The sequence below is a fragment of the Hippichthys cyanospilos genome, chromosome 5 (assembly GCF_059441005.1).
Source record: "Hippichthys cyanospilos isolate Australia breed blue-spotted pipefish chromosome 5, RoL_Hcya_1.0, whole genome shotgun sequence".
Lineage (NCBI taxonomy): Eukaryota > Metazoa > Chordata > Actinopteri > Syngnathiformes > Syngnathidae > Hippichthys > Hippichthys cyanospilos.
Window position 1 is genome coordinate 25,957,384 of NC_142373.1, and position 22,332 is coordinate 25,979,715.

At 38.1% G+C, this 22,332-nt stretch overlaps 1 protein-coding gene across 1 annotated transcript in view; it reads right to left on the bottom strand.

The window, feature by feature from the left end:
- The window catches only part of LOC148424135 (contactin-associated protein-like 5), a 176,718-nt gene that overhangs the window by 20,536 nt on the left and 133,850 nt on the right, over positions 1 to 22,332 (bottom strand). Inside the window, exons 13-18 of the mRNA XM_088414911.1 lie at positions 20,811 to 21,011; positions 12,635 to 12,791; positions 11,994 to 12,121; positions 10,723 to 10,893; positions 8,473 to 8,691; positions 6,259 to 6,498 (exon numbers count right to left, since the gene is read on the bottom strand). Coding sequence (XP_088271037.1) covers positions 6,259 to 6,498; positions 8,473 to 8,691; positions 10,723 to 10,893; positions 11,994 to 12,121; positions 12,635 to 12,791; positions 20,811 to 21,011 — 1,116 coding nt within the window. The remainder of the gene's footprint in view (positions 1 to 6,258; positions 6,499 to 8,472; positions 8,692 to 10,722; positions 10,894 to 11,993; positions 12,122 to 12,634; positions 12,792 to 20,810; positions 21,012 to 22,332) is intronic.

Consider the following 22,332-nt stretch of genomic DNA (forward strand, 5'->3'; position numbering starts at 1 on the left):
GAAACGTTCTCGCCGGGAGCACACAACGTTCTTTTGTTCCCAATGCGACCCCCCCAAAAAAACAATTTGTTTGCCGTCAACGACAGCGGCTGCAAATGAGAATCGAACAACTGTCGTCACGCTGTGAAGTCACGCTTGATTTATATCATCCTCCCACCTCACCACATGACTTCTTTTTCTCTACATACAGACATCAATGGCTTGGCCGCCATATTTTCTCTCTGGGCTGGGTGAGTAGACTTAGAAATTAGTCCAGAAAGACATTTCATTCATTTCCAGATCTTACACGATGTGCGTAACTCAAGATCAAGCGTAATTATGCTTCCAAGACCCTAGTGAGAATAAACGGGTTATAAAATAGTAGCCGTACATTTCCACAAACAAAAGGAGAACAGGCATGGTCCCAAAATGTGGACGCACCAAGGGCACACAAGCGGAACCTTGGAGAGTACCACTCCTGTTATAATAACATGCACAGTGGTACCTAATGTAGATCTCATTTGAGGCAACATCAAAGGATTGACTGCGTTCATGTTTGGCTTTTTCTTACTACACTCCACTGAAAGCACAATGGTATAAGAAGAAAAAGAAAATGATTGATATAATGAAATTGCTCTGTTTAGGAATCGTTGTGACTGGCGTGGTGCATTACACTTTGTGTTTGAAGAAACTCAACATTAGTCATCAACAAAGTGGGGCAGTGGTTTAGAAGGGGTGCCTCACAGTGCTGAGACATTGGGCTTCAAGTCAAAGCTCTGGCTTTGTTGTATAGCGTTTATGTTAATGTGTTCCCCTTGCTTCTGTGAGGTTTACTTTAACAATTTCAAGTCCCAAAAAATACACTGTTTTTTGATAACCCCAAATTGTCCACAGTCATTGATACAGTCACTCCTAATTGTCAAAATATGTGTGTTAGAGTGAGAACATGGGTACTAAGAAATACATCCAAGATGTGTTTTGATGGAATAATTGTATATATGTCAATATGTTATTGTCACCCTTGTGAGGCATGTTGGTGAGGTGTGTGGGAAAGGTGGATCCAAAAAGGCAGAGAAGCTGGGAGGAGATGTACTCGAAAACAAATGGTTTATTTACAAGGAAGGACAGGGCAATGCACGAACGGCAAGGGATCCAAAAGTAAGAGCAGAACTCAACAACAAAACAGAACTCACGGGGAAACGGTGACAGGAAAGCATGGAAATCTCGGGACTGGAACAGGTGACGACAACCGGTAGCAAAATTGACGACGTATGAAAATGGGCATAAGACAATGACCTGACAGCTAGCTGCAAACAAACTGGAACTTAAATAGACAGCACAATAGTTAGAAATATAAGAAAAAGCTGGACAGAACGAGAGGTGGGGGAATCTGATTGGCTGACACATGGGGCTGGGACACACAGGCAACAGGTGGAACAAATCACATAAGCAAGGCAGGTTCGAGGGAAATCAAATAGGAACAAGATACGAGAACTAAAAAACCCACTACTTGAAAATACAAAGAAATCCCTAAAACAGAAAACTCACAACAGAAACCTGACAGTCATCATATAAAAACACATTGCTTGCACACCTATTGGCACGTACACACCTTGGTTCTCTGTCCATCTTTTGCAAAAGATTGTTCTTGACTCAGACTTAGCCTTTCCTCCAGTCTCTTATCATTGATAACTCTGACATGTTTTAACCCTCTCAGGCTCAAATTAAATTTCTCACTTTTTTTTTCAAACGTCTAAAAAAAAATGCCTCAAACAATATTAATGTGGAACACCTAGGGGACTCTCATGTTATTGATGCAAATTTGCAACGCCTCCCTGGAGAGGTTAATACATGTGTTCAGTTTAAACGTGTTGGGAAGTGGTAAAACAATTGTGAACGTCTTAGGCTGTTAAATCATATAGATTTCTCCCAGTTCTAAATATAACAGAGCTCAAAATCAGCCTGTGACTTGTGTTAAGTTGATTGTATGTAATAACCAATAATAAAAAAAAAGAAATGAGATGAATTAGATGAGCAGATTTAGGTGTTGTTATAACATAGATACGGTACTCTTAATTCAACTATCTGCCCAGTTCATAGTTGCTGACTCAACACAAGAAAAATGGCTGAGCACCAACGTACCTGCGTTTGATGTTGTTAAAAGATGGACAAAGCTCACGCTCCCTATAGGGCTTGGGAACCTCTTTGGGTTGTAGGTTGAAGCAAACGTCAGCTACAAAAACGTTAACAAAGGCAATGCTTATGCTGTGATGTCAATGCTTTGCAAAAATGTCAGGAAGGGATTGGAGTGGGCAAGCAATTCAACAGTTGGTGATTTTTGTTTCACAATTTAGTAAGAGGTAAAATTGAAAGCTTAAAACTGGACCAAACGCCAACAATTGGAACGCGTCCCCACTTGAGCCCTACAATTGATTGGTGACTATGCCGCTGCATGCTAGAAGTCACGAGTGATAAGCTCCAGGTCACTCTTATTAGGGATTAGATTTTCATGCTAAAGTCATGGGGCAGATAGTAATGCGGTTCCCCCTGAAGGAACAACTACTTACTTTTTTTTCAACTATGTTCTGAGCTCCTACCTGCCTTGCAGCGCTCTGTAGCCCAAATCTGATAGAGTGCCATCAGGGTGTTTATAGCAGAAAAAGGTCCCTGGTAACAGTGTGGTCACAAGAAACCAAACATGTGCCTCTCTCAAGAGTCTTCTCTAGCAAAGGATGGCGGGGACTAAAAAAGCCAATGATCCGAAACAGTAAGTCGTTTAGGCGAACCTACCGACCGAATCGCCAAGATAAAAGAAGCGGGTCTCGGTAGATAAAATAAATGGAGCCCAACAGGGCCATAAAAAAAGAAAAAAAAAGAAAAAAAGGAACATGGCCGAGAGAATCTCCACACTGCAGGGAGAAAGGGGAACAAATGATTGGATTCGGCCTTCCAGAGAAATAAGAAGCTTGCCTTAATCCTTGCAGAGGACGGTGGCAAGAGAGGACACAAATATGATGCGTAATATATTGCCAAGGTGACAGCAGGACTTCATTGAAATCATTTCAGTATTAAGTGGGAGTATATGTTCTTTACACTGTTGGCTTGTACCCACTTTGTGTCAAGTAAGAGGATTAATATGCCAAGTTGTGATCTGATTGGCCATTTTATTAAAGGAGGGCATTTATATAACACGGATCCCTAATTTGCGCTTTAAGGATTGGATACACTAATTAGTCATGAAACACATTTGGGAATAAGGTTACATTGGGATTCTTTGTCTTTCTCTAAAGGTCTCATCCAGAAAGCCTTCCTAGCCACCGCATGCGTCATGAAATTCTATCATACCAGTCTACTTATTTATTGAGCGCTATTCTGTGTAAAATAGTGAGAAACCAACAGATGGAATTAAATACATGACGCCACTTGCACAAGTTCAAAATCAATCAGTGCTTGGATAGAAAAAGATATATGGTTTCTCAATAAAAATGGCATCAAAACATTTTTTCCTCCTTCTCACTGGTTGCGTGAAAGCAATCCTTCTCAAATAGTGGGCTGCCCCTTGGAGGAGGTGATGTGATGATAGGGAGGCACGTAAGGAAATTTGCTTTCGTGCCGTATAGTGGAATTGCACATCAACAGCAGTGGTGCTTTCGTTGTCAAAGTGTGCGGGAGTTTAGAACTTTTTCCATTGCAGGCGACAACATGTTTATATCAATTTAATGATTTAGAAAAAAAATCAGCACAATGTTTTATATACATTTCTTCAGGTTAAAATATTTAAGATATTGGCGTTAATGTTCCACTTCAATTTATATTTAACATTATTTATTCATTTATTTGTTTTTTCAGCATCAAATGGTTCTGTTAAAAATATTTCTAGTTTTAATCAGGATTGTCATTTTTTTTGACAAAAAAAGATACAATTTTAAGTATACTGTACTTATGCACTTTTCAATTTTCATAGAACATAGTCACCATAAATAATTGAGAAGCAGTGTATTAAAGCAATCTTAAGACAGCTCCATGTAATTATTTGTCAAGGCAAATAAGTAGACAGGACTGATACATCTTTCCATTGTCTTGTATTTATCTGCCTCATATTTTAGCTCAAATCATGACGAATGTGAATCTTACAATTTCTCAGTCAATACTGACAAAAGGTGGGACTGTGGAGAGTTGTGAGACTCAGATTGGTCACAATCTCACAAAGAAAATGATGCGGATTGAAAAGGAGATGAATCGAAGGAAAGAGAGCCGTCAACAAGGCCATGTCACATCTCTACAGTCTCCTGGCATGTATGGCCGTGTGCATGTTATCAAGAGCAATTTTAAACAATAAAACGAGCAAAAAAAAAAAAAAAAAAGTGCCATTTTAATTGATAAATCATATATTATTATTATTTATCATATTGCATCTTTAAAAAAATCTTATGTCATTCACTCCACTCAGAGAGATTTGACTTAATAATGACAGTATAAAAAGTTAAATATATATATATATATATATATATATATATATATATATATATATATATATATATATATATATATATATATATATATATATATATTAACTTTTTATACTGTCATTATTAAGTCAAATCTCTCTGAGTGGAGTGAATGACATAAGATTTTTTTAAAGATGCAATATGATAAATAATAATAAACATATTGCGATGGAAAAAAACGATCCACGGTACATTACCATATTTATTTAATTGAAATGTCAGCATACTTGTCTTCTCCCAAATGAAGCATACAAACTATTAATGATAACAATTACTTTTTGCTCTAAAACCTTGTTAACGATTCAGTAAAACTCCAATTAAACACAATGTTTTAATTTTAATAGTTGTCCAACACTATCCATACTCATTCAATTGAGTTTTTCTCTTTACATACAAACATTTAAATATATATATATATATATATATATATATATATATATATATATATATATATATATATATATATATATATATATATATATATATATATATTTTTTTTTTTTTTTTTAGGATAAACGGCTTAAATGAAAATGAATTGACGGAAGGATCTTTGTTGTTTTGTGGTCTGGTTATTTAATTTTCTTTGCATACTGCGTTTGTCATCTTGTCCTCACCAAACATTTTCAACCTCTGCAGCAGAACAGAAGGAAACTGCCCACAACAAAATATGGCTAGACTGGAACACGGCAGCTGTAACAAGCCTAGGTTATAGTCTGCATGTAGTACAAAGTCAGACGGGATATAGCTGGGCTGAATGGCAACCCTGACGGGGACCAGCTGGATAGAAAATACCTAGATGGGCATTTTTCAATGGACAGCGACTGCAACAATATCCAAGGAAATTCAATATATATTTTTCTCTCTTAATTTAACGCAAAAATTGTATCTGATGAAAAGTTACCTGTCTAATTAACTTTGTTTATCATTGCTGTTCAATTTAGTCCAAAACATAAATTCATAAACATTTTTCAGTGGATGGTTTTTGTGGACTGCTATTACACACAGCAGAGAGAACACAGAGAAAATTGAAGAAGTTTGAATTTCATCTCACAGCAACAATGTCAATATTTATTGCAATTGTATCAATATAGTTTTCTAAGGACAATGTTTTAGGAGCTACCAGAAGGTGTTTTTTTTTCAGTGAAAAGTAATCAGGTATCTAACAAATTTTGTGATTTTTGTTTCTTTTTTTTTCTCGTTTGAAAACAAACATTTCCTTTTTTTGTTTTCAAGTCTAAAATACAACAATTACACCAAATAGCAGCCGCTAGAGGAGCCTGAGGTCCATTACTCCCAGACTGGCAAAGAGCCTTTACCCACAAGCTGTCCGGATTCTCAACAAATCCCTCACAAACTAATCTGCCTCCTACTGCATGCATAAACAATATCTTGCACATTTTTTTTCACTACATGATATTTTGCATTACACATTGTCTCTGTTTGTTGTTTATTGCTATTTATTTATTGCTCAATCATGGAATGTAGTCTGCTGCTCGGGGAAGTGAACTGAATAAGAATTCCATTGTATTGTACAACACATACATATAACAAAAAAATCTCTTGAATCTTAAAATTGCAGTTGTGGGATTTTCATAGAACAGCGGTTATATTCAAGAGCACATGGTTATAAATGGATATTCTGTGTTTGGTTTTCAAGTGGTCGCGACAAAAATGTTGCCTGATGCCAGAAAATGCATTTTTGTCTCATAAGAGACATAACAGAACACTGCAAAATTAGTCCCTAACCGTAATGCAGCGAATGCAGTTTTACCTTGGTTACATGATGTCCCGGCATAGGCTGACTGCGAGCAGTCGCAAGCGTAGCCATTGCTTTTCTCGATGCACCGCCCCCTGTTGTGACAAAGACTACTGGAGCCACTGCAGTAGCCAGGGCACCCGGCGCTTACGCCCGGCGTCACTTTGGCCCGCTCCTCCAGGTCCAAGCTCCGCCCATTCACTGTCAGCCTCCTCATACAGCCCAAGAAGCCCCTCTGCAGCGATGTCGTTCCGCCTGTGACAGGAATAATTTAGCTGCATGTAGTGATGAATTAACTATTTGATTTAACTAATTTTATGGTTATTGTGGATTCATAATTATCTGTGGGAGAATGGATCAATTTCTGAATTTATTTGAAATGCTACCTCATTAGCTCTCTCATTTTGGACTGGATCGTTCCAAATCAATCTGCTTCTCATACTGACAGATAATCTAGACTTTGCCCAAGTTAAATTAAAAAGACCCAACAGTCATAACGGATGTAAATTGCGAAGCTAAGAATGATAACAGCAAGTCAGTAGAAAGCATGTTAAAAAATGATTCTTATTTATCTAAAAATGATTCACCACAGGCCACAAATATAGAGATTATTGTAGAAGTACCAAAAAGATGTTTAGTACAGTACATAAGTATGAATCAATACATGGATTACTAATGCAGATTGATGGAAAGTGAGAATTGAAAGAAAAATAACACCCTCTGACTAAAATGAAATGTAGTCAGTTTTTTTTAACTCCGTTTTTTTAACGTACAGTTTTTACATATTATGTGGATTGTAGAAGAAAAAATGTAATATCTTAAGTCAGACCTTAGCATATTAAAAAAAAAAAAACTAGCTGATGTTCTAGTAAGATTTTTTATATTTTTTTAACCAGCAAAAATGACAAATTATTTTAGGCATGGGACGATATCAGATTCTGAAAGTATGATAACTGTGATCAAAAATATCACAGTATCGCGGTATCACAGTATTATAATTACAGCTCACGAAATATATCATTTTAAAATATTAATCATAATCATAATTGATACACTTTTCTTGTGGTAGGTATTCATTGTACCCAGCTTATAGTGGCATTAAAGCCGACAAAAAAAAGAAAATGAATGCAGCAGCAGAGACGAACTTACTTATGATATACAATGAGAGCTACATTTGTGGGTACCCGTTAAGGTAGATGATGCAGGAGGGGGGAAAAAAACACTTAGATGGTTTTAAATAACCGTGACTTCTAAAACCGCAATATAAGAGATTTCTTATCTAAAAGAAATAACTTCAATATTAATGAATATTTATCAACAAAAAATAATCAACAGTAAGAGGTGGTACTTGGCAGTCTGGTCGAACCATTCTGGTTTGGGGGAGAATCTGGGTTTGTAAAATAATGAAATAACCTACTGAACATAACATTTGTTTTATGAACTTATATTTACCTGAAACATTGAATTAATTAATTAATTGTTCTTTAAGTATTTTTTGTTTCTTTGTTTGTTTTATTTAAAATCCTGAGTCTTAAGTTCCTTCAAGTTGAGAACCACTGCTCTAAACTATGTCTTTGATGAAAGCAGATGACAAATGGTTCAAGGCTCAACAAACATTGGTCATATATATATATATATATATATATATATATATACTGTATGTATGTGTGTGTGTGTGTGTGTGTGTGTGTGCGTGTGTGTGTGCGTGTGTTTGTAAGGAGAGTTAAAAAAGTTGACAATATGACCTGTTGAGATTCATTGTTGTGAACGAGAGACAGGGTTGAGGAAGGGATAAGGAAATTATGTGTTATATAAGTCAAGGGACTCTAGTGACATTTTTCAAATAGTGACTCAGAAGAAGAAGTGACTTTTCCTGGTGTTACTAGAGCTTTTGAAAGACTGACTCCCTCTAAGCTATTCGAGCCCTCAAAGCAGGAGATATTTAGCCCTGCAAACGCAAAGCCGCTGTTCGTTAAATCCCCCTGTGAGTGTCACTAATGGAGTAAGTGTTTCATTACCAAGATGCCAAATTGCATGTACAAATTATCTGTGTGGATCTATGTATGTGGGGCATGCAGCGAATGCATCAGTTTATTGTACTAACATAGCCCTCATGCCGACTACTTGCCTTAACAATCAAGAGAAAAAGTAAAAAGCGTGGTGCTGTATGCCCGCTGGAGTATTTAAGACTTGATTTATCAATGCATCTGTATAAGAAGTTGAGCTTACCTACAAAAAGCTGGCTGCTTAACTTCAAGGGCAGCTGACGGTCTGCAGGAGCGGACAGAAAGCGTGCAGGCAGCTGGTCGACCTGCAGCGAGGCCTCTTTGACATTGTGCTCCGCCCTTACGTAATGCCACTGCCGGTCATTCAGCGGCATGTGCGACTTGACGGCCAGGACCACTGCGCCACTTCCGACATCAAAGGAAAACGACACCGTGGATGGAGCTGATAGGCCACAAAGACACACATAATAGGATGAACAAGACTCGGATGCGGATTCTTCCCTCGACGCAAACGACGGCACAATACACCCCGCTCAGGTTTGTCTACAAAGCTCCCCTGTAATCAACAGTAAATAACACCAGCACCTCTACAACAACAAACAATCCACGGCTGCTTTTGCTTTTGAATGGAATTGCACTGTGCACTCGTCATGCTGCCCGACAAATACTAGTCTCACAGAGCCCCGAGTGCAGTCCTTCATTATTTACATACATTTTCATAGCAGATTGCATTACCCTCAAAGGAGGCTTCTAATATTCCAACACTCTCGCTGTCTTTGTGTGCCTTTATCGAGGTCAAATTCAAGTATGTTCAACATTTTGCCCTCTTACAGTTGAGGTATGTTCTATATTTATCCACACATATTTTATATATAATTCTACACATTGCTGTGCTTGTGTTATCATGGTAAAAAAAAATTGTTGAGAAAAATATACGATTTAAGCCCCCCCCGCACATTTTTTTTGTAGTTTCATTGTTTGTTTTGTTTCCGGTGGATCTTGACATATTGGTGGCTCGGCATCTGACAACTACAAATTATATTGGAGGTTTATCAGTGTTTTTTTAAATATTAGTTTGTGTTTAGAAATATAATTCAATGAGCAATTGGGCATCTATTAGATGTAGATTTTTGGTGTCTGCTTCACTCACCCAAAGGGGTAGTGACGGCACTGGCTTGATGTATATATGTATTAGGGCTACAAAATTAATCAAATTTTAATCGCGATCATGATATCTGCTGCCAATTAAGATGATCCTCTTTGATATTAACGTTTAAAAAGCTGGCTACCTACAGTGTACATGTCAAATCAAGCACTTTGTCAACCTACCAGCAGTAGGAAAATGCAAAGTTAAGACTTTATTATGGCGAGAAGGGCGGCATCAAGGCTTGGTTTATGTTTGATGCGACCAAGAGATTTGCGCGACTCACGCGTCAAATGACATCTTTTTGGCAACCACGCGGCATCTTGCGCGCCCAGACCTCCAGCAACGCTTACCTATCTTACCTTTAACACACAGAAAACATGGCAGACGAACTATTGCTTATGGTAGTTCGCCGGTAAAAACACCTATTTCGTCTGAAAAAGACTACCTAAATACCAACAACTCCTGGCAAGCACACACACTGAGGAGAGATGGCAATGTTTCCCACATGTTTGCATGACAAAAACCTTCGCTTTTTAATCATCCTAATATATTATTGACCAGTGTGAAATGGCGTTGAGTTTGTTACCTGATTCCTAATATATACCGTGCTGGCTGTCAAGTAAGACCCATTGGATTGAATTTAGTTTGAAATGACTGAAAATGGCATTTTGACTGCTTAACGAATTGAAAATCTGCTTAAAAGTAAATAATATGCTTGGTTCTAAGTATGCTTCATTTTTTTTTCATCAAGTAGGTTAGCTGTGTTGGCCAGGTGCTAAGTTTTAAAATTTGTTTTAACTATTATTTGCTTTCTTTATTTTTAGTTGATTATTATTATTTGTAAATATCAAGTCTTGAAGCATTGTTTATATACTGCTTGTTAAAAGAAAGACAATAAATAGACATTTTTAACCAAACATGATTGTTAATTGTGATTAATAATCGTGATTTCAATATTGACCAAAAAAAATTGTGATTATTATTTTGGACATAATAGTGCAGCCTTTATAATTATGGGTGTGAGTCGTTCTTGTGAAACAAATTTTACATTACAAAATGTGTAAACTGACTTCATCATGCCTGGCAGAGTGAAATAGATAGCATAGAAATAGAAATATATGAATAAATACATGACTGAATGAATAATGAATGAATGAATGATAAATGATGTTTGTTTATGTTTAATTTGTAGCGCAAGAAGTCCTAATAGATGATATAATATTTATGCAGCACAGCAAACTTTTTATACAGTTTTCTCCAATATAAGATAATACAAGAATGTTGTGGTGCTCTTGTGCATTGTTGCGGCACATGATGTTGACTCACAGCTGAGTTCCACTCTGACGAAGTCTTTGAGGCCCAGGCTCTCCACGAAAACTCCAGAGGGAGCACTCGTTTTGAAGTAGAAGGAGATGTCTGAGGCAGGCTCAGCTGGTGAGGTGGAGAAATAGAGGTATGATGACTCTTGGTAGAAGGTGGCTGCATTCCACATGGACCCTGAAGGAGAAACAGACAAAAATAAATGCATATACTACAGCTAATCGAGTATGGATGCAAAAAGCCGAGTAAAGAGAAGTGAGAAATATTACAGAGTAGTGGGGCCACATTTAAATGAAAGGAGGTACCGAAGACCCACTGTTGAAGGAATTTAGTTGTAATGTTGTGAGATTAACAAACCTTAATGGAGAGAAAAGAGTTGTTGGCAAAAACAGTTATATTTCCTTAGAACTAGTATCATTTATTTAGACTTTACACAAATCAGATTGGCTGGATCGTCAGATATTCTACTGGGACCCAGTCCATTAATTTGGCGCAATAGTAGAAGCAATCAAACTTTATTAGTAGATTATAAAGCAGCTTTCTGACAACTTCATTCACTCCCAAAATGAATAAACAACTGTCTTATATTTTATTTTATTAGTATTTCCGTACCAGTTTATCTTTTAACAGCAAGGTATAACATGTAGTGCAACATTTATATCAGGGAACCTTTCCTCAAGTGCAATCCCAATATAATAATACTCAAAAGAATAACAATAATAAGTCAAATAATAACTCTAAACTCTCAATAGCATAATAACTTCATGTCAATATGACCAACCTTGTTCAACTGTAAACACACAAAAGAAACAGGTAAAGCTTACTTTATCAGTTCATTCCCCATCTACAAATCCCAATCTCAAAATTGATCCATATATAAGGCACACCTAATTATAAGGCACACATCAGCTTTTTTTTTTTTTTTTTTTTTAAAAAAAAAAGGCTTTTAGGTGCGCCCTAAAGTGCGGAAAATACGGTATTTGTTTTAAAAAAACTAAAAACTAAAATTAAGTTGAACTGTATTTTTGTAGGCAAGTAAAAAAACTACTCACATTTTCTTAATGGATTTATAGTACATGTTTTAAGACATAACAGGATGACAACGAAGAGCCATCAGTTAGTATTTTTTTTGTTCTAGCAAACATCTATATACAGTGACATATTTGTGAATAGAGCTAAATATGAGTTCTTTTTTTCTCTCAATATTTGGACTTATTTATTAGGTATGTTCCTGCGTGTGGTCAAGACCTTCATCCAGTATATGAGTGATCACCTACTGTCTCCATAACAACGCAGAGGGCCGATGCGGTAGACAGCCTGTGAGCCAGCTCTGCCGATATCTCCAATCACTATCTGGCTCACTGGTAGGTGGTCTTTGTAGGAGAGGACGCCTGTATCGTTGGCCCTGTGACAGACATCGAACAAATGAGTGAATAAGCAAACACAAATGCGAGGGGGGGGTGGGGTGTTCCCCTCGGGGCCTGGACGCCACAACGGGAATCGAGATAAAGGTTCCCATTCTTCTGCATTAGCACAGAAGGCAGAGTAAAGACATTAAAGCAATTCATCACGAGGGAGACAAGCGCCTTTGGAAATATGCAAACAGGGCTGAATCCAGGCTGGATTTGGAGTTTGGAGTGGATTAACGCACAAAATGCAAAGACACTTCAAGCGTTTAATACAGCAAAATTCAAATGAAGGTTTAGCTGCTCCTCGCAAAATTTCAAATAGTTTTCATTTTTCTCTGTAACGTCAAAACAAACTACAACGGACAGAGTTCAGTTTTAAAGTTGAATTCTAACTGGGTTAGCATGCCGACAGACATTGCTTAACATTTTCTGAAAATACATCATTAAAGGAAGGTGAATGAAAACACATCTCATGAGCATTGCAATTTACACAGTTATTGGTAACAAACCAGATATCTGCATCAGCGTCACAGTTGCAGAAGAAGTTCATGTCCACACAGTTCTCCTCCACGCTACAAGAGCACTGCTGGATTCCCGGCAGGTAACCTCCCCAATAGCTCCGCTTCTCACCACGTCGATCTAGCCACCACGACATTGGACTGCCATCTGCAATAGAGCAAAGTGCCGGTTAAGGATTGACAAGCTACATCGACACATACGTAGATACATGCCTAAAATTCCTCCTTGGCACAGACCCTTAAACAGTACAATTCGAGGCGATCATCTAATTCTCAGGTAAAATCAAGCAGCTATTTCAAGGTGCATACCAATCAGGAAATTATATAGTCTTTCAAATACATGCCAACAGTTTGTCCTTGGCATAGCCTCTAAAACTGGGCAGCCATTAAGCGAACTAACCCTCCCCAGGAGGTCTGCCTCTTGCTATGTCAGGACAACAGTCTAACATCAACAGTGCCAGTCCAGACGATCAGGGATAATCACGTAATCCTATGGCAAAATCCTGCATTAACACTAAGGTTTTCCAGCACAAAATATGACATATCATTGGAAACTGACCAATCAATTGCTTGTATACAAATACAGTTGGTGAGTGATTTAGGACAGCCCCAACATACTATGTTACAAGGTCAAGTGTTCTGTAGGCAAATCTTTTATATGTATCATGTTTCACCATGACTGGTAAACCTTCCTTTTTTCATTCGTTAATACAAAAATAAACACATTTCAAGTCCACCCTGAAAGCTCATGTATGAAACTGACAAAAAAATAATTGACATTTTTCCTCTGGTTATGTTTTATTATGAGTCATATTATAAATGTTCTTTTTGTTATCTATTTTGTTAAACTGTCGTCTTTATTTGGATAAATGTTTGGTTTTCAACGGATCGACAAGCGGATCGGTGCAGCGTCCGCTGTAATGCGGACTTTGTACCGGTCTGTCGTGGTAAATAAAGAGCTGAACCCAAAGGCGAAGCTCTCTATTTACCGGTCGATCTACGTTCCTGCACTCATCTATGGTCACGAGCTGTGTGTCTTGACCGAAAGAGCAAGATCCCGGATACAAACGGACAGAATTAGGGTGTCTGGGCTCTCCCTTAGAGATAGGGTGAGAAGCTCAGTCATCCGATTCCAAGAGACTCAGTCTCAAGCCACTGCTCCTCCGTGTTGAGAGGAGCTCGTTGAGGTGGTTCGGGCATATTGTTTGGATGCCTCCCGGACGCCTTCCTTGGGAGGTGTTGCGGGCATGTCCCACCCCGGGCACACTGTAAAGTCTACAGTATGTCTCTCGGCTGGCCTGGGAACGCCTGGACGATGTGGCCGAGAAGAGGGAAGTCTGGTTTTCTCTGCTGTGGCAGCTGCCCCCACGACCCAACCCCAGGTAAGCGGAAGACAATGGATGGATGGATGATTTTTTTTCAATTTTAGTTTATTCAATTTTCATTCATTAATTCATTTTCATGGATTCCTCACTACAATTGAATAAATAAAGGTATCAAGTTTACATTTCTATTTAATGCACAGTGCTTCTTGTGCTTCTCGAACGCTTCCGCGTTATTTCATGTAACCACTATTGCTGCTGAAATAATTCCCATTTCACCATTGTTGAACTAATAAAGGTTATATTGTCCTACCTTTAGGATATCAATCACTTGGCTCGTCCAAATACCAACTGCGTCTAAATAAATTGAAAAGGTGAAGGACATCCATTGTTATGTTGCAGCCATGTTGTGCACTGAGTCCCAGAAGACACCCCTAAGCACGACCCAGTTGTTACTTACGCAAGGACAAAATGGCGGTTTCAGCCATATAAGTTTGGGCAATGGGCCAAAGATCAGCATCTGGCATTTTTTTTAATCCTCCAGTTTGACTATGGCCCTTATTTTTATCATCTCAACAACTTGAAAGGATTCTAAAAGTGAAAACTGATTTACTTTGAGTCTGACTTTCAGCTGTATTTTTTTTCATATATATTTTGTCCATCTCGAGTTTCTCTCTTTTTCACATGGTTTAAATTTAGAGAAGCAAATACTGGAGATGCTTTTAACATCTACACAGTACTCGGCATGCATGCAGAGAGGGTTTATACCAATGCATTTGGACAGAAGCTATGAGATCTGGAACTCTTTTAAAGTTTAAAGTCCTTCACTATGTTCATTTGCTCGTAAAATATTGATACTTAAATGCAGCTACACGGCCTTGAGAATAAAATCTGCTTCATTTTAGCATTTTGGGCCTTGAAATCTAAAGTGATCACGACTTCACAACAACAAAGATTGTGCTTAAAGAATGCTTGTGTAGGGGGCGCCACAGCTAGCGATACCTAACAAGCCCCATGCGAATGTAACTGAAGCCAGAGTCACGCCATAAAAAATGACCTTTCATCGCCTCCTCTGCGGGGTTAAGTACGGCGGCCTCAATCATCGCTCACACACCTAAGCCTGCATTGCAAATGAAGCCGGTACGCAGGGAAAAGCCCATTAAGCCTCTTGTCACTAAACATAATCAAGTGTCACATGCTGCAGTGCTCTCTGCCCATCCAGCATGCATTAGAGTCGCATTAGGCAGCGCATTTATGTATGGCCACAAAAGTCATATTAGTCTAAGTCACACAGCGGGACTCAGACACCGGCAATTCTCTCTGAAATCACGTCTGAATAGGATGCAATGACCTATGACTAACAGTCTAATGCCTTATTAAGACCAAAATGAGAAAAAGTTCTTTTGTAAGCACTGGCAAAAAGAGCAGAAGACAAGAAAACCAATGTGGGCGAGTACAATATCAGAATGCAAGCTAATTTTTGGCTACCAAGGTCAGAAATATAGCGTTCTTTATTGTCTTTAGCATCAGCTGCCATACTTGATTGGCCCGATTATTTTAAAAACACTAATCAGCCCCCTGAAAATAAGAAAAGGCGACAATCAATACTTCCGGTGCGAGATGTCGCGATAACCTTGGCTAGCCTGCAAATTAATGAATGAGAAGCCTGATGTTGTTGAGCAAGTGCGGCTCTAAGCCCCGCCAGCAGAGAGCCCTGTGGTGTTTATCACGACGCAATCTGGGTTGTTGGCGCCTAGAAAATCCTGAAAATACAAACTGCAAACTAATCAGTTTTATGCCTGTTGTTCTCTTGGATTTGCAGCTGTAATGTCACCTTTTTAGTGATGACTGGAGAGCCCGCTTTTCTGCTTACTAAATAAAACGTTCACCTCTAGCAACAACAACAAACTAAGACGAGTGGAACTTTTAGTCAGGTTGTGAAAATCGATGCAAGTTACAGGTTATGAGGATTTGCTAATTCTATCCATGGTTAAGCCGAAATGTCTAAAGAATAAAACAACTGAGGAAGACAAATTAGCCTTTGATTGTCTTCCTTTAACCCTTTCACTAAATATTTTTTTTTTTTCAAAGGAAACAAAACCTATGGCATATATTACTTGTTTATAAGTCTTGGATATTTGGAAAATTAGTTTAAATAACTTCATAGATTAGGTTACAGGCCCTGGGAATTTTTGTCCCAATGTTGTTTTTTGTTGTTGTTTTAATATCATTTTATAATAATAATAATAATAATAATAATAATAATAATAATAATAATTTGTCCCAATGTTGTTTTTTGTTGTTGTTTTAATATAATTTTATAATAATAATAATAGTGTGCCAGAGAAGTGAAAATGATCACCAAACGCCTACAATACAATCTATAGTGTAATCTATAGCAACACACATATATAGCACATATTATCAATAGTATTTCCACAGTACTACATTTTTAATACACAAGAAATTGTGAATTGTGAAAGGCAAGCTAGCTTGTTAACAGTGGGCCCAGCTCTGGCTTGTTGTGAATGGAAAAGTTGCTAAATGCCACTAGAATCTGTAGAAAGGTGTGCAATGAACCACTAGGATGCAGGATTTCATCATATCTACCATTCAAATATCAAATAGAAGAAAAATACTTCCTCTAGTGGCAGTTAGCAGCATAGGTGATGACATCATAATTGTTTGATGCGCAGTAAGCAGACTGAACATTCTGAAGCAATGTCATGCTAACCTTTGCCATTCTCACCCTTATTTCATATACATTTGCGAAAAAAAAAATTGCTTCAACTAAATATCCCAAAAAGTTTGTTGCAATGTATTAAGAAACAGAGCTGCTTTTGCTTTTAAGACCCCCAAAACAAGGAGAAGAATAATATATTTTCGTATGCACAATGGCAATCTGGGATTTGCACAATAAGTAGTAGAAAAATGTGTTTGTGACACACAATATCATTAGGGTGAATGCTTGACTCTCAGCACTTGCACAATGACTCTAAATATAGCAGCAGGATGTTGGCGGTTTTCTGCAAGGTAATTACTTCTTCACTGTTGTCTTAATGACGGCCGCATGGCTCCCACTGACAAACGTCAGTCATTACAGATGAGGCGAGGAACACCTGCTCGTCGAATCATCCAGAGTTGAGCATAGTAACGTGGACATTAAATGTCTGAACGACATCTGCATCTTAAGTGAAAAGCAGACGGGAAAGCTGGCAGAAGGAGGTCACGTAATCCAGCCTCCTCGACTCAGCTAGCAGAGTTTGCTTGGATGCGAGCTCAGATGTTCTTGGCAAAGGAAGGCATTTATACACTCGGCAGGCTGGTTGCAACAGCTGTTGTTGATTGTCTTTTCTGTAAATTAAAGCGATAAACGTCCATAAAGTCGCTTGATGCCGTCGTAGGGAGAGTGTTTACCTGGCACAGAAATCTTCTTTGTGTCTTCAAGTTTCAATCAAGCAAGACACAAAGACATATTTTGGAATCGCTCCACGGGAGATTTTGAAGCAAAGAGTCTTTGCATACAACTAAGCGACTGTGTTTAACAAGATGGAGCTTTCTCTCCTGCCTACTCTGCATCAAACTCCATGGGTCACAGCTTGCCCCAATCAAACCTAAGAAGAATCGGTTTTGATTTTGGTGTAATCCTGGCTTGATTTATACTATTCCTGAACAAACCGCTTCCCGATTGGCCTAGTGAAAGCTGTACTTCATTAAATGCTACCCTTTGATAAATGGTAAAAATACTACCTCTATAGAGCCTATATCATAATTTCACATTCGACAAGCAAAAGTATGCACTGATTTGCTGAGAAGTGTTTCCTGACTCGGGGCACTATACTTCCTAATTGTCTTACATGGGATGCAAAGTGTTCTGTAACTGAGACAAGTAAGGAGGACCCCCGGTTTACGGCATCCCTAGCTTACGTTTATTTCACGTTAGAAAGTGGAATGCGAAATGTTTTCGTCCCCTTGTAATGGGATTTTCCCCGCCTTAGGGCATCAACAACAATTTCTCTCGCGCGGCCCCAAAATTCCAAAATTCAAACTTGGCAGTCAGTGTGCATACGTATGACTGTGCGAGTCACTCGCCTCACACCATGTTCATACGTCACTGCATAAGTCACTAAGATGCTGGTCTGCTATTGGTCGGTGTCACGGTGTCACTAAGATGCCAATATGCTAATGGCTGAAATCCTTCTCACAATGTCTAAGAGATGCTGCCTCTCTCTCTCTCTTTGTTTATTGTTCGCTCAGTTCACAATCTCGCATGTTTCATAAAGACTTGATCTCATGTGAGTGCTTACGATATCGTATTTATTGTGCATTTTAGTGCTTGATTCAAACTTTAATTGGTTAGCCATGGGTTCCAAGATTGCCAGTGATGTTAAAGGGAGAAGTAAGAGGACCATTACTATGGAAACGAAGATGGAGATAATCCAGAAATACGAAGAAGGCATGTGAATTGTTACCCTCGCTAGGGTAAAATAAAATTTAAAAAAAACCAAACAATTAAATAAAATGTCATTTTCCTTTGTGCGTACTGTATATATTTTTTTAAAATGTTATTCAATTATAAAAATGTATATTATATATAAGTAGTATTCACTTTACAATTTTGTTATTTTTTCACATTTATTTTTACAATACATTTTTACAATGTGTATATAAAATGTTGATGTTTTTACGACGATTTATCCCAACTCCAAAATGGAATAACGTGGTATAGCCAGGGTCCACTGTAGTGCTTGACCCTGCGTTGGTCCATTGGGGTGATTGGACACCCCCCTTTTTTTTTTAAACGATTATTATTTCTATTTTACAATTTTGGTCTCTCTCTCTTTCCAGGTATTTTCATAACTCATTGAACCAGTTGTATGATTAACCCTATGTTTTTGTATTAGGGTTGGCAAAACTCCATATGACCAACCAACTATGTTGGGATACAAATCAGGTCAAATTAAATCTCACTAAGATATACTAACAGAACCAGAATGTACCGGGTAGTGTCGTTGGAAGAATTGAAGTGCAAACTCATTGGGTTACATAAGAGTGAGTGCTTCATCTTTGGGTTATGACAGATCAAGTCTCTCTAAGGTACTCTAAGGTTAAAAGCTAGTCAAAGAAAATGCTACTTCATTGGCAAAGGGAAAGGACAATTATACGATTATGCTGGTTAGATTTTAACGTGTTATGCATGACCTGGGTTTTTTAATTAAGGGAATCCCAGTAGAATTCCCGCTGATTGTGATACAGGATGGTGTTTTCTGATACAGCAATTGCTTCTTATAACGTCAAAAGGAGGCAGGTCCTTTCTGATTTGGTTCTAAAAATTCATATGCTTCCTGATTGGCATTAAAGAGTAATATGCTGATGGTGTTAAAAGCCTAAAATAAGTGATTTGCTATGTTATTGTGTCACAGGAAGTCTCATTCTTCCTGAATGGGTTACAGACGGCAGGTGCTTCCTGATCTTTAAGTGCCTCTGATTGCATTAGACTTAGTAAGAAGCTTCCTAATTGGATTACATGAGGTTAGATGCTTCCTGACTGTGTTACAGGAGTAAAAGTCCTTCCTGGTTGGGTTACAGAAGTGAGTGAGTGAGTGAGTGAGTGAGTGAGTGAGTGAGTGAGTGAGTGAGTGAGTGAGTGAGTGAGTGAGTGAGTGAGTGAGTGAGTGAGTAAATAAGTAAGTAAGTAAATAAGCAAATAAGTAAGTAAGTAAGTTTGTTTTTTTTCTGACTGGGATAAAAGGAGTTATACACTGGCTGATAGTGTGGTGGCTCTGTCCACTTGTTTACAGAAATGAAAGCCATTCTATATTGGGTTACAGAAGCCAAGTATTCCCTGATATTGAGACCGAAAGTCAAGAGCATCTCTTGAGTTAGACTCAGTAAGGTGCTTCCTCTTTGGAGTATATCAGGTTATTCCTGTATGGGAAACAGGAACTATAGTGTTTCCGGATTGGATAACCAAACCAACTATTCAACCAATGGGGTAAAGCAGGGGTTCCCACTCAATGAGACTTTGGGTGAGCGTGAGTACTTTTGAGGGTGCCTCAAAATGTACTAAAAGGTACACAAATTACATTGATTAAACCAATCTTAGAACTGAATTACAAATGCTATACATTTTAATACAATATGTTAATTAGATGTATTTGAGTACTTAAAGCAAAACCTTTACATATGCTAACATAGACCAAAGGGAAATAACTGGCACAAATAAAAATGCTAACAAGCTAAACGCAGCGCTATACAAAGCAACACTAAATAACATGCTGAAGATAAGAACTAACATTAGCTAGCATGTCATCCACAGTCACAAGTTATTGGATCAACAAACAAATACATTTTGGGCATATCATCATAAATGATAACATTCTTACAAAACAACTTAGAAACTTGTGGGCCAGATTTCACAGAGAAACAGAACAACGTGTGTGTCGCCAACAGTGACTGCTCTCAAGTGAAGCCGCACCATCCTGCCTCACTACAAAATGTATTATCAACAGCGACCAGAGGCGGAGCCAAAAACAGATCAAGCCAAACAAAAACACAAATGAATGAGCTGTTAAAGGATAAAATAAGTAATTACCAAAGCCTAAACATTATTATTTCAGGTGAGGCCCGGTACCAGTTGATCCACTAACCGGTACCTGGCCACGAACCGGCTTTTTGGGACCTCTAGGTTAGAGGTCGTTTTGTGCTTAATATTTGGGCTTCACAAAGTCAGCTTCTTTCTAATTGTGTTGTGCACATTTGAGGCCTTCCATATTAAGATACGCAGTAATAATATCAAAGAAGAAATAGTACATTAAAATCAAATAAAGAGAAACTATCTTCACCTTTGGTGTTGAATAGACGAGACCTCTTGCAGTTGTAAACCACTTCTTGTTGGCAGTGCTCCGACCTTGACACGATTGTGTGCAGTTGTTCCGCTGAGGCACCATAGTCGAGAACCATGATGTGCGGCGTCTCCAGGGATGAGGCCAGGACTCTGACTGGAGTAGTGCTGTTGTGGGCCAATACTGTCCAAACTTTCTCTTCTACAAGAAACAAGGTTATAAGACCACTAAGCAATTTCAAACAACTTCTCTAAATTTACCTACAAATAAAAAGGAACATTTGCAAGTAGCTTTATGTTCCAGAACAACAATTACATTACCGCCGCAGGTTTGACTCACCAACTCACTAAATAATTAACCTTCTCATCCAGTATTTTTTAAACCGACACACACTGCAGCTGTGTGTTTTATAATGCTACGCTTCAAATGTGATTACTCGGCTCAGTTGCGCCATCTAATTCTGCAGTCCACTCATAAATTAATTGGTCATGAATCTTGTAACGACTGCCAGCAGAGAGAGGTGTCAAGTGAACCGACAGCTGTGGTGTATATTACATTGTCTTTTGGTGTATTGCTCTCACCCAAACTCAGTATCATGGGAAGGCTTATTGCTTTGAATATTATGTAACGTTGTGTTTTCACAATTGTTCACACTTTTGGGCTTTCCTTGGAGTTTATTTAAAGCAGTGGTCACCAAACTTTTTATCACCTAAGACCAGTCAACGCTTGATATTTTAATTGCAGATGGGGTAAAGGGTCTCAAAATGTACAAAAATGATATTTTTAATGTACAAAACGTACAAAAATGTACGCAAATTCAATTCATTAAGTCAATCATATAACTGAATTACAAATGCTATTCATTTCAATACAAAACGTTAATTGGATGCAAATGAGTTCTTATCAAATGCAAAAACTTTCCATTTGCTAACATATACCAAAGGGAAATACCTGGCACAAACCAAAATGCTAATGAGCTAGATGCACACAAGGCAGCACAATATAACATGCTAAGATTAGTTAGAATGTCATCCATAGTCACAAGTTTTTGGCTCAACTAACAAACTGATTTTGGGCATATTATCATGATGACAACATTCTTACAAAGAAAGTACAACTTACAGACAGTTGTGGGCCAGATTTCACAGAGGGAAAAAACAAAGAGTGCGTCAACAAAGATCATGCCAAAAAAAGCACAAACGAATGAACTGTTCAACTAAATCAGTTCCAAAACATCATTATTTTGGGTGCGGCCCAGTACCAGTTCATCCGCGGACTGGTGGTTGGGGACCACTGATTGAAAACACATAACATTTTGGGGGCCAAAGGTTTGAACTCATCTGACATAGAAAGCACACTAAACAATCTCCTTGATTACTTCAGCTGTGCCTGGTGGCAGTTATAGAAGTGATCAAAGGATGGGACAGCATAATTATGCACAGGTGCGTGTCTGTACGTTAGACTTTGTGTATTATTCATTTTATTATTATTTATTTTTACTCTGAATGGTGGCAATCCCGCG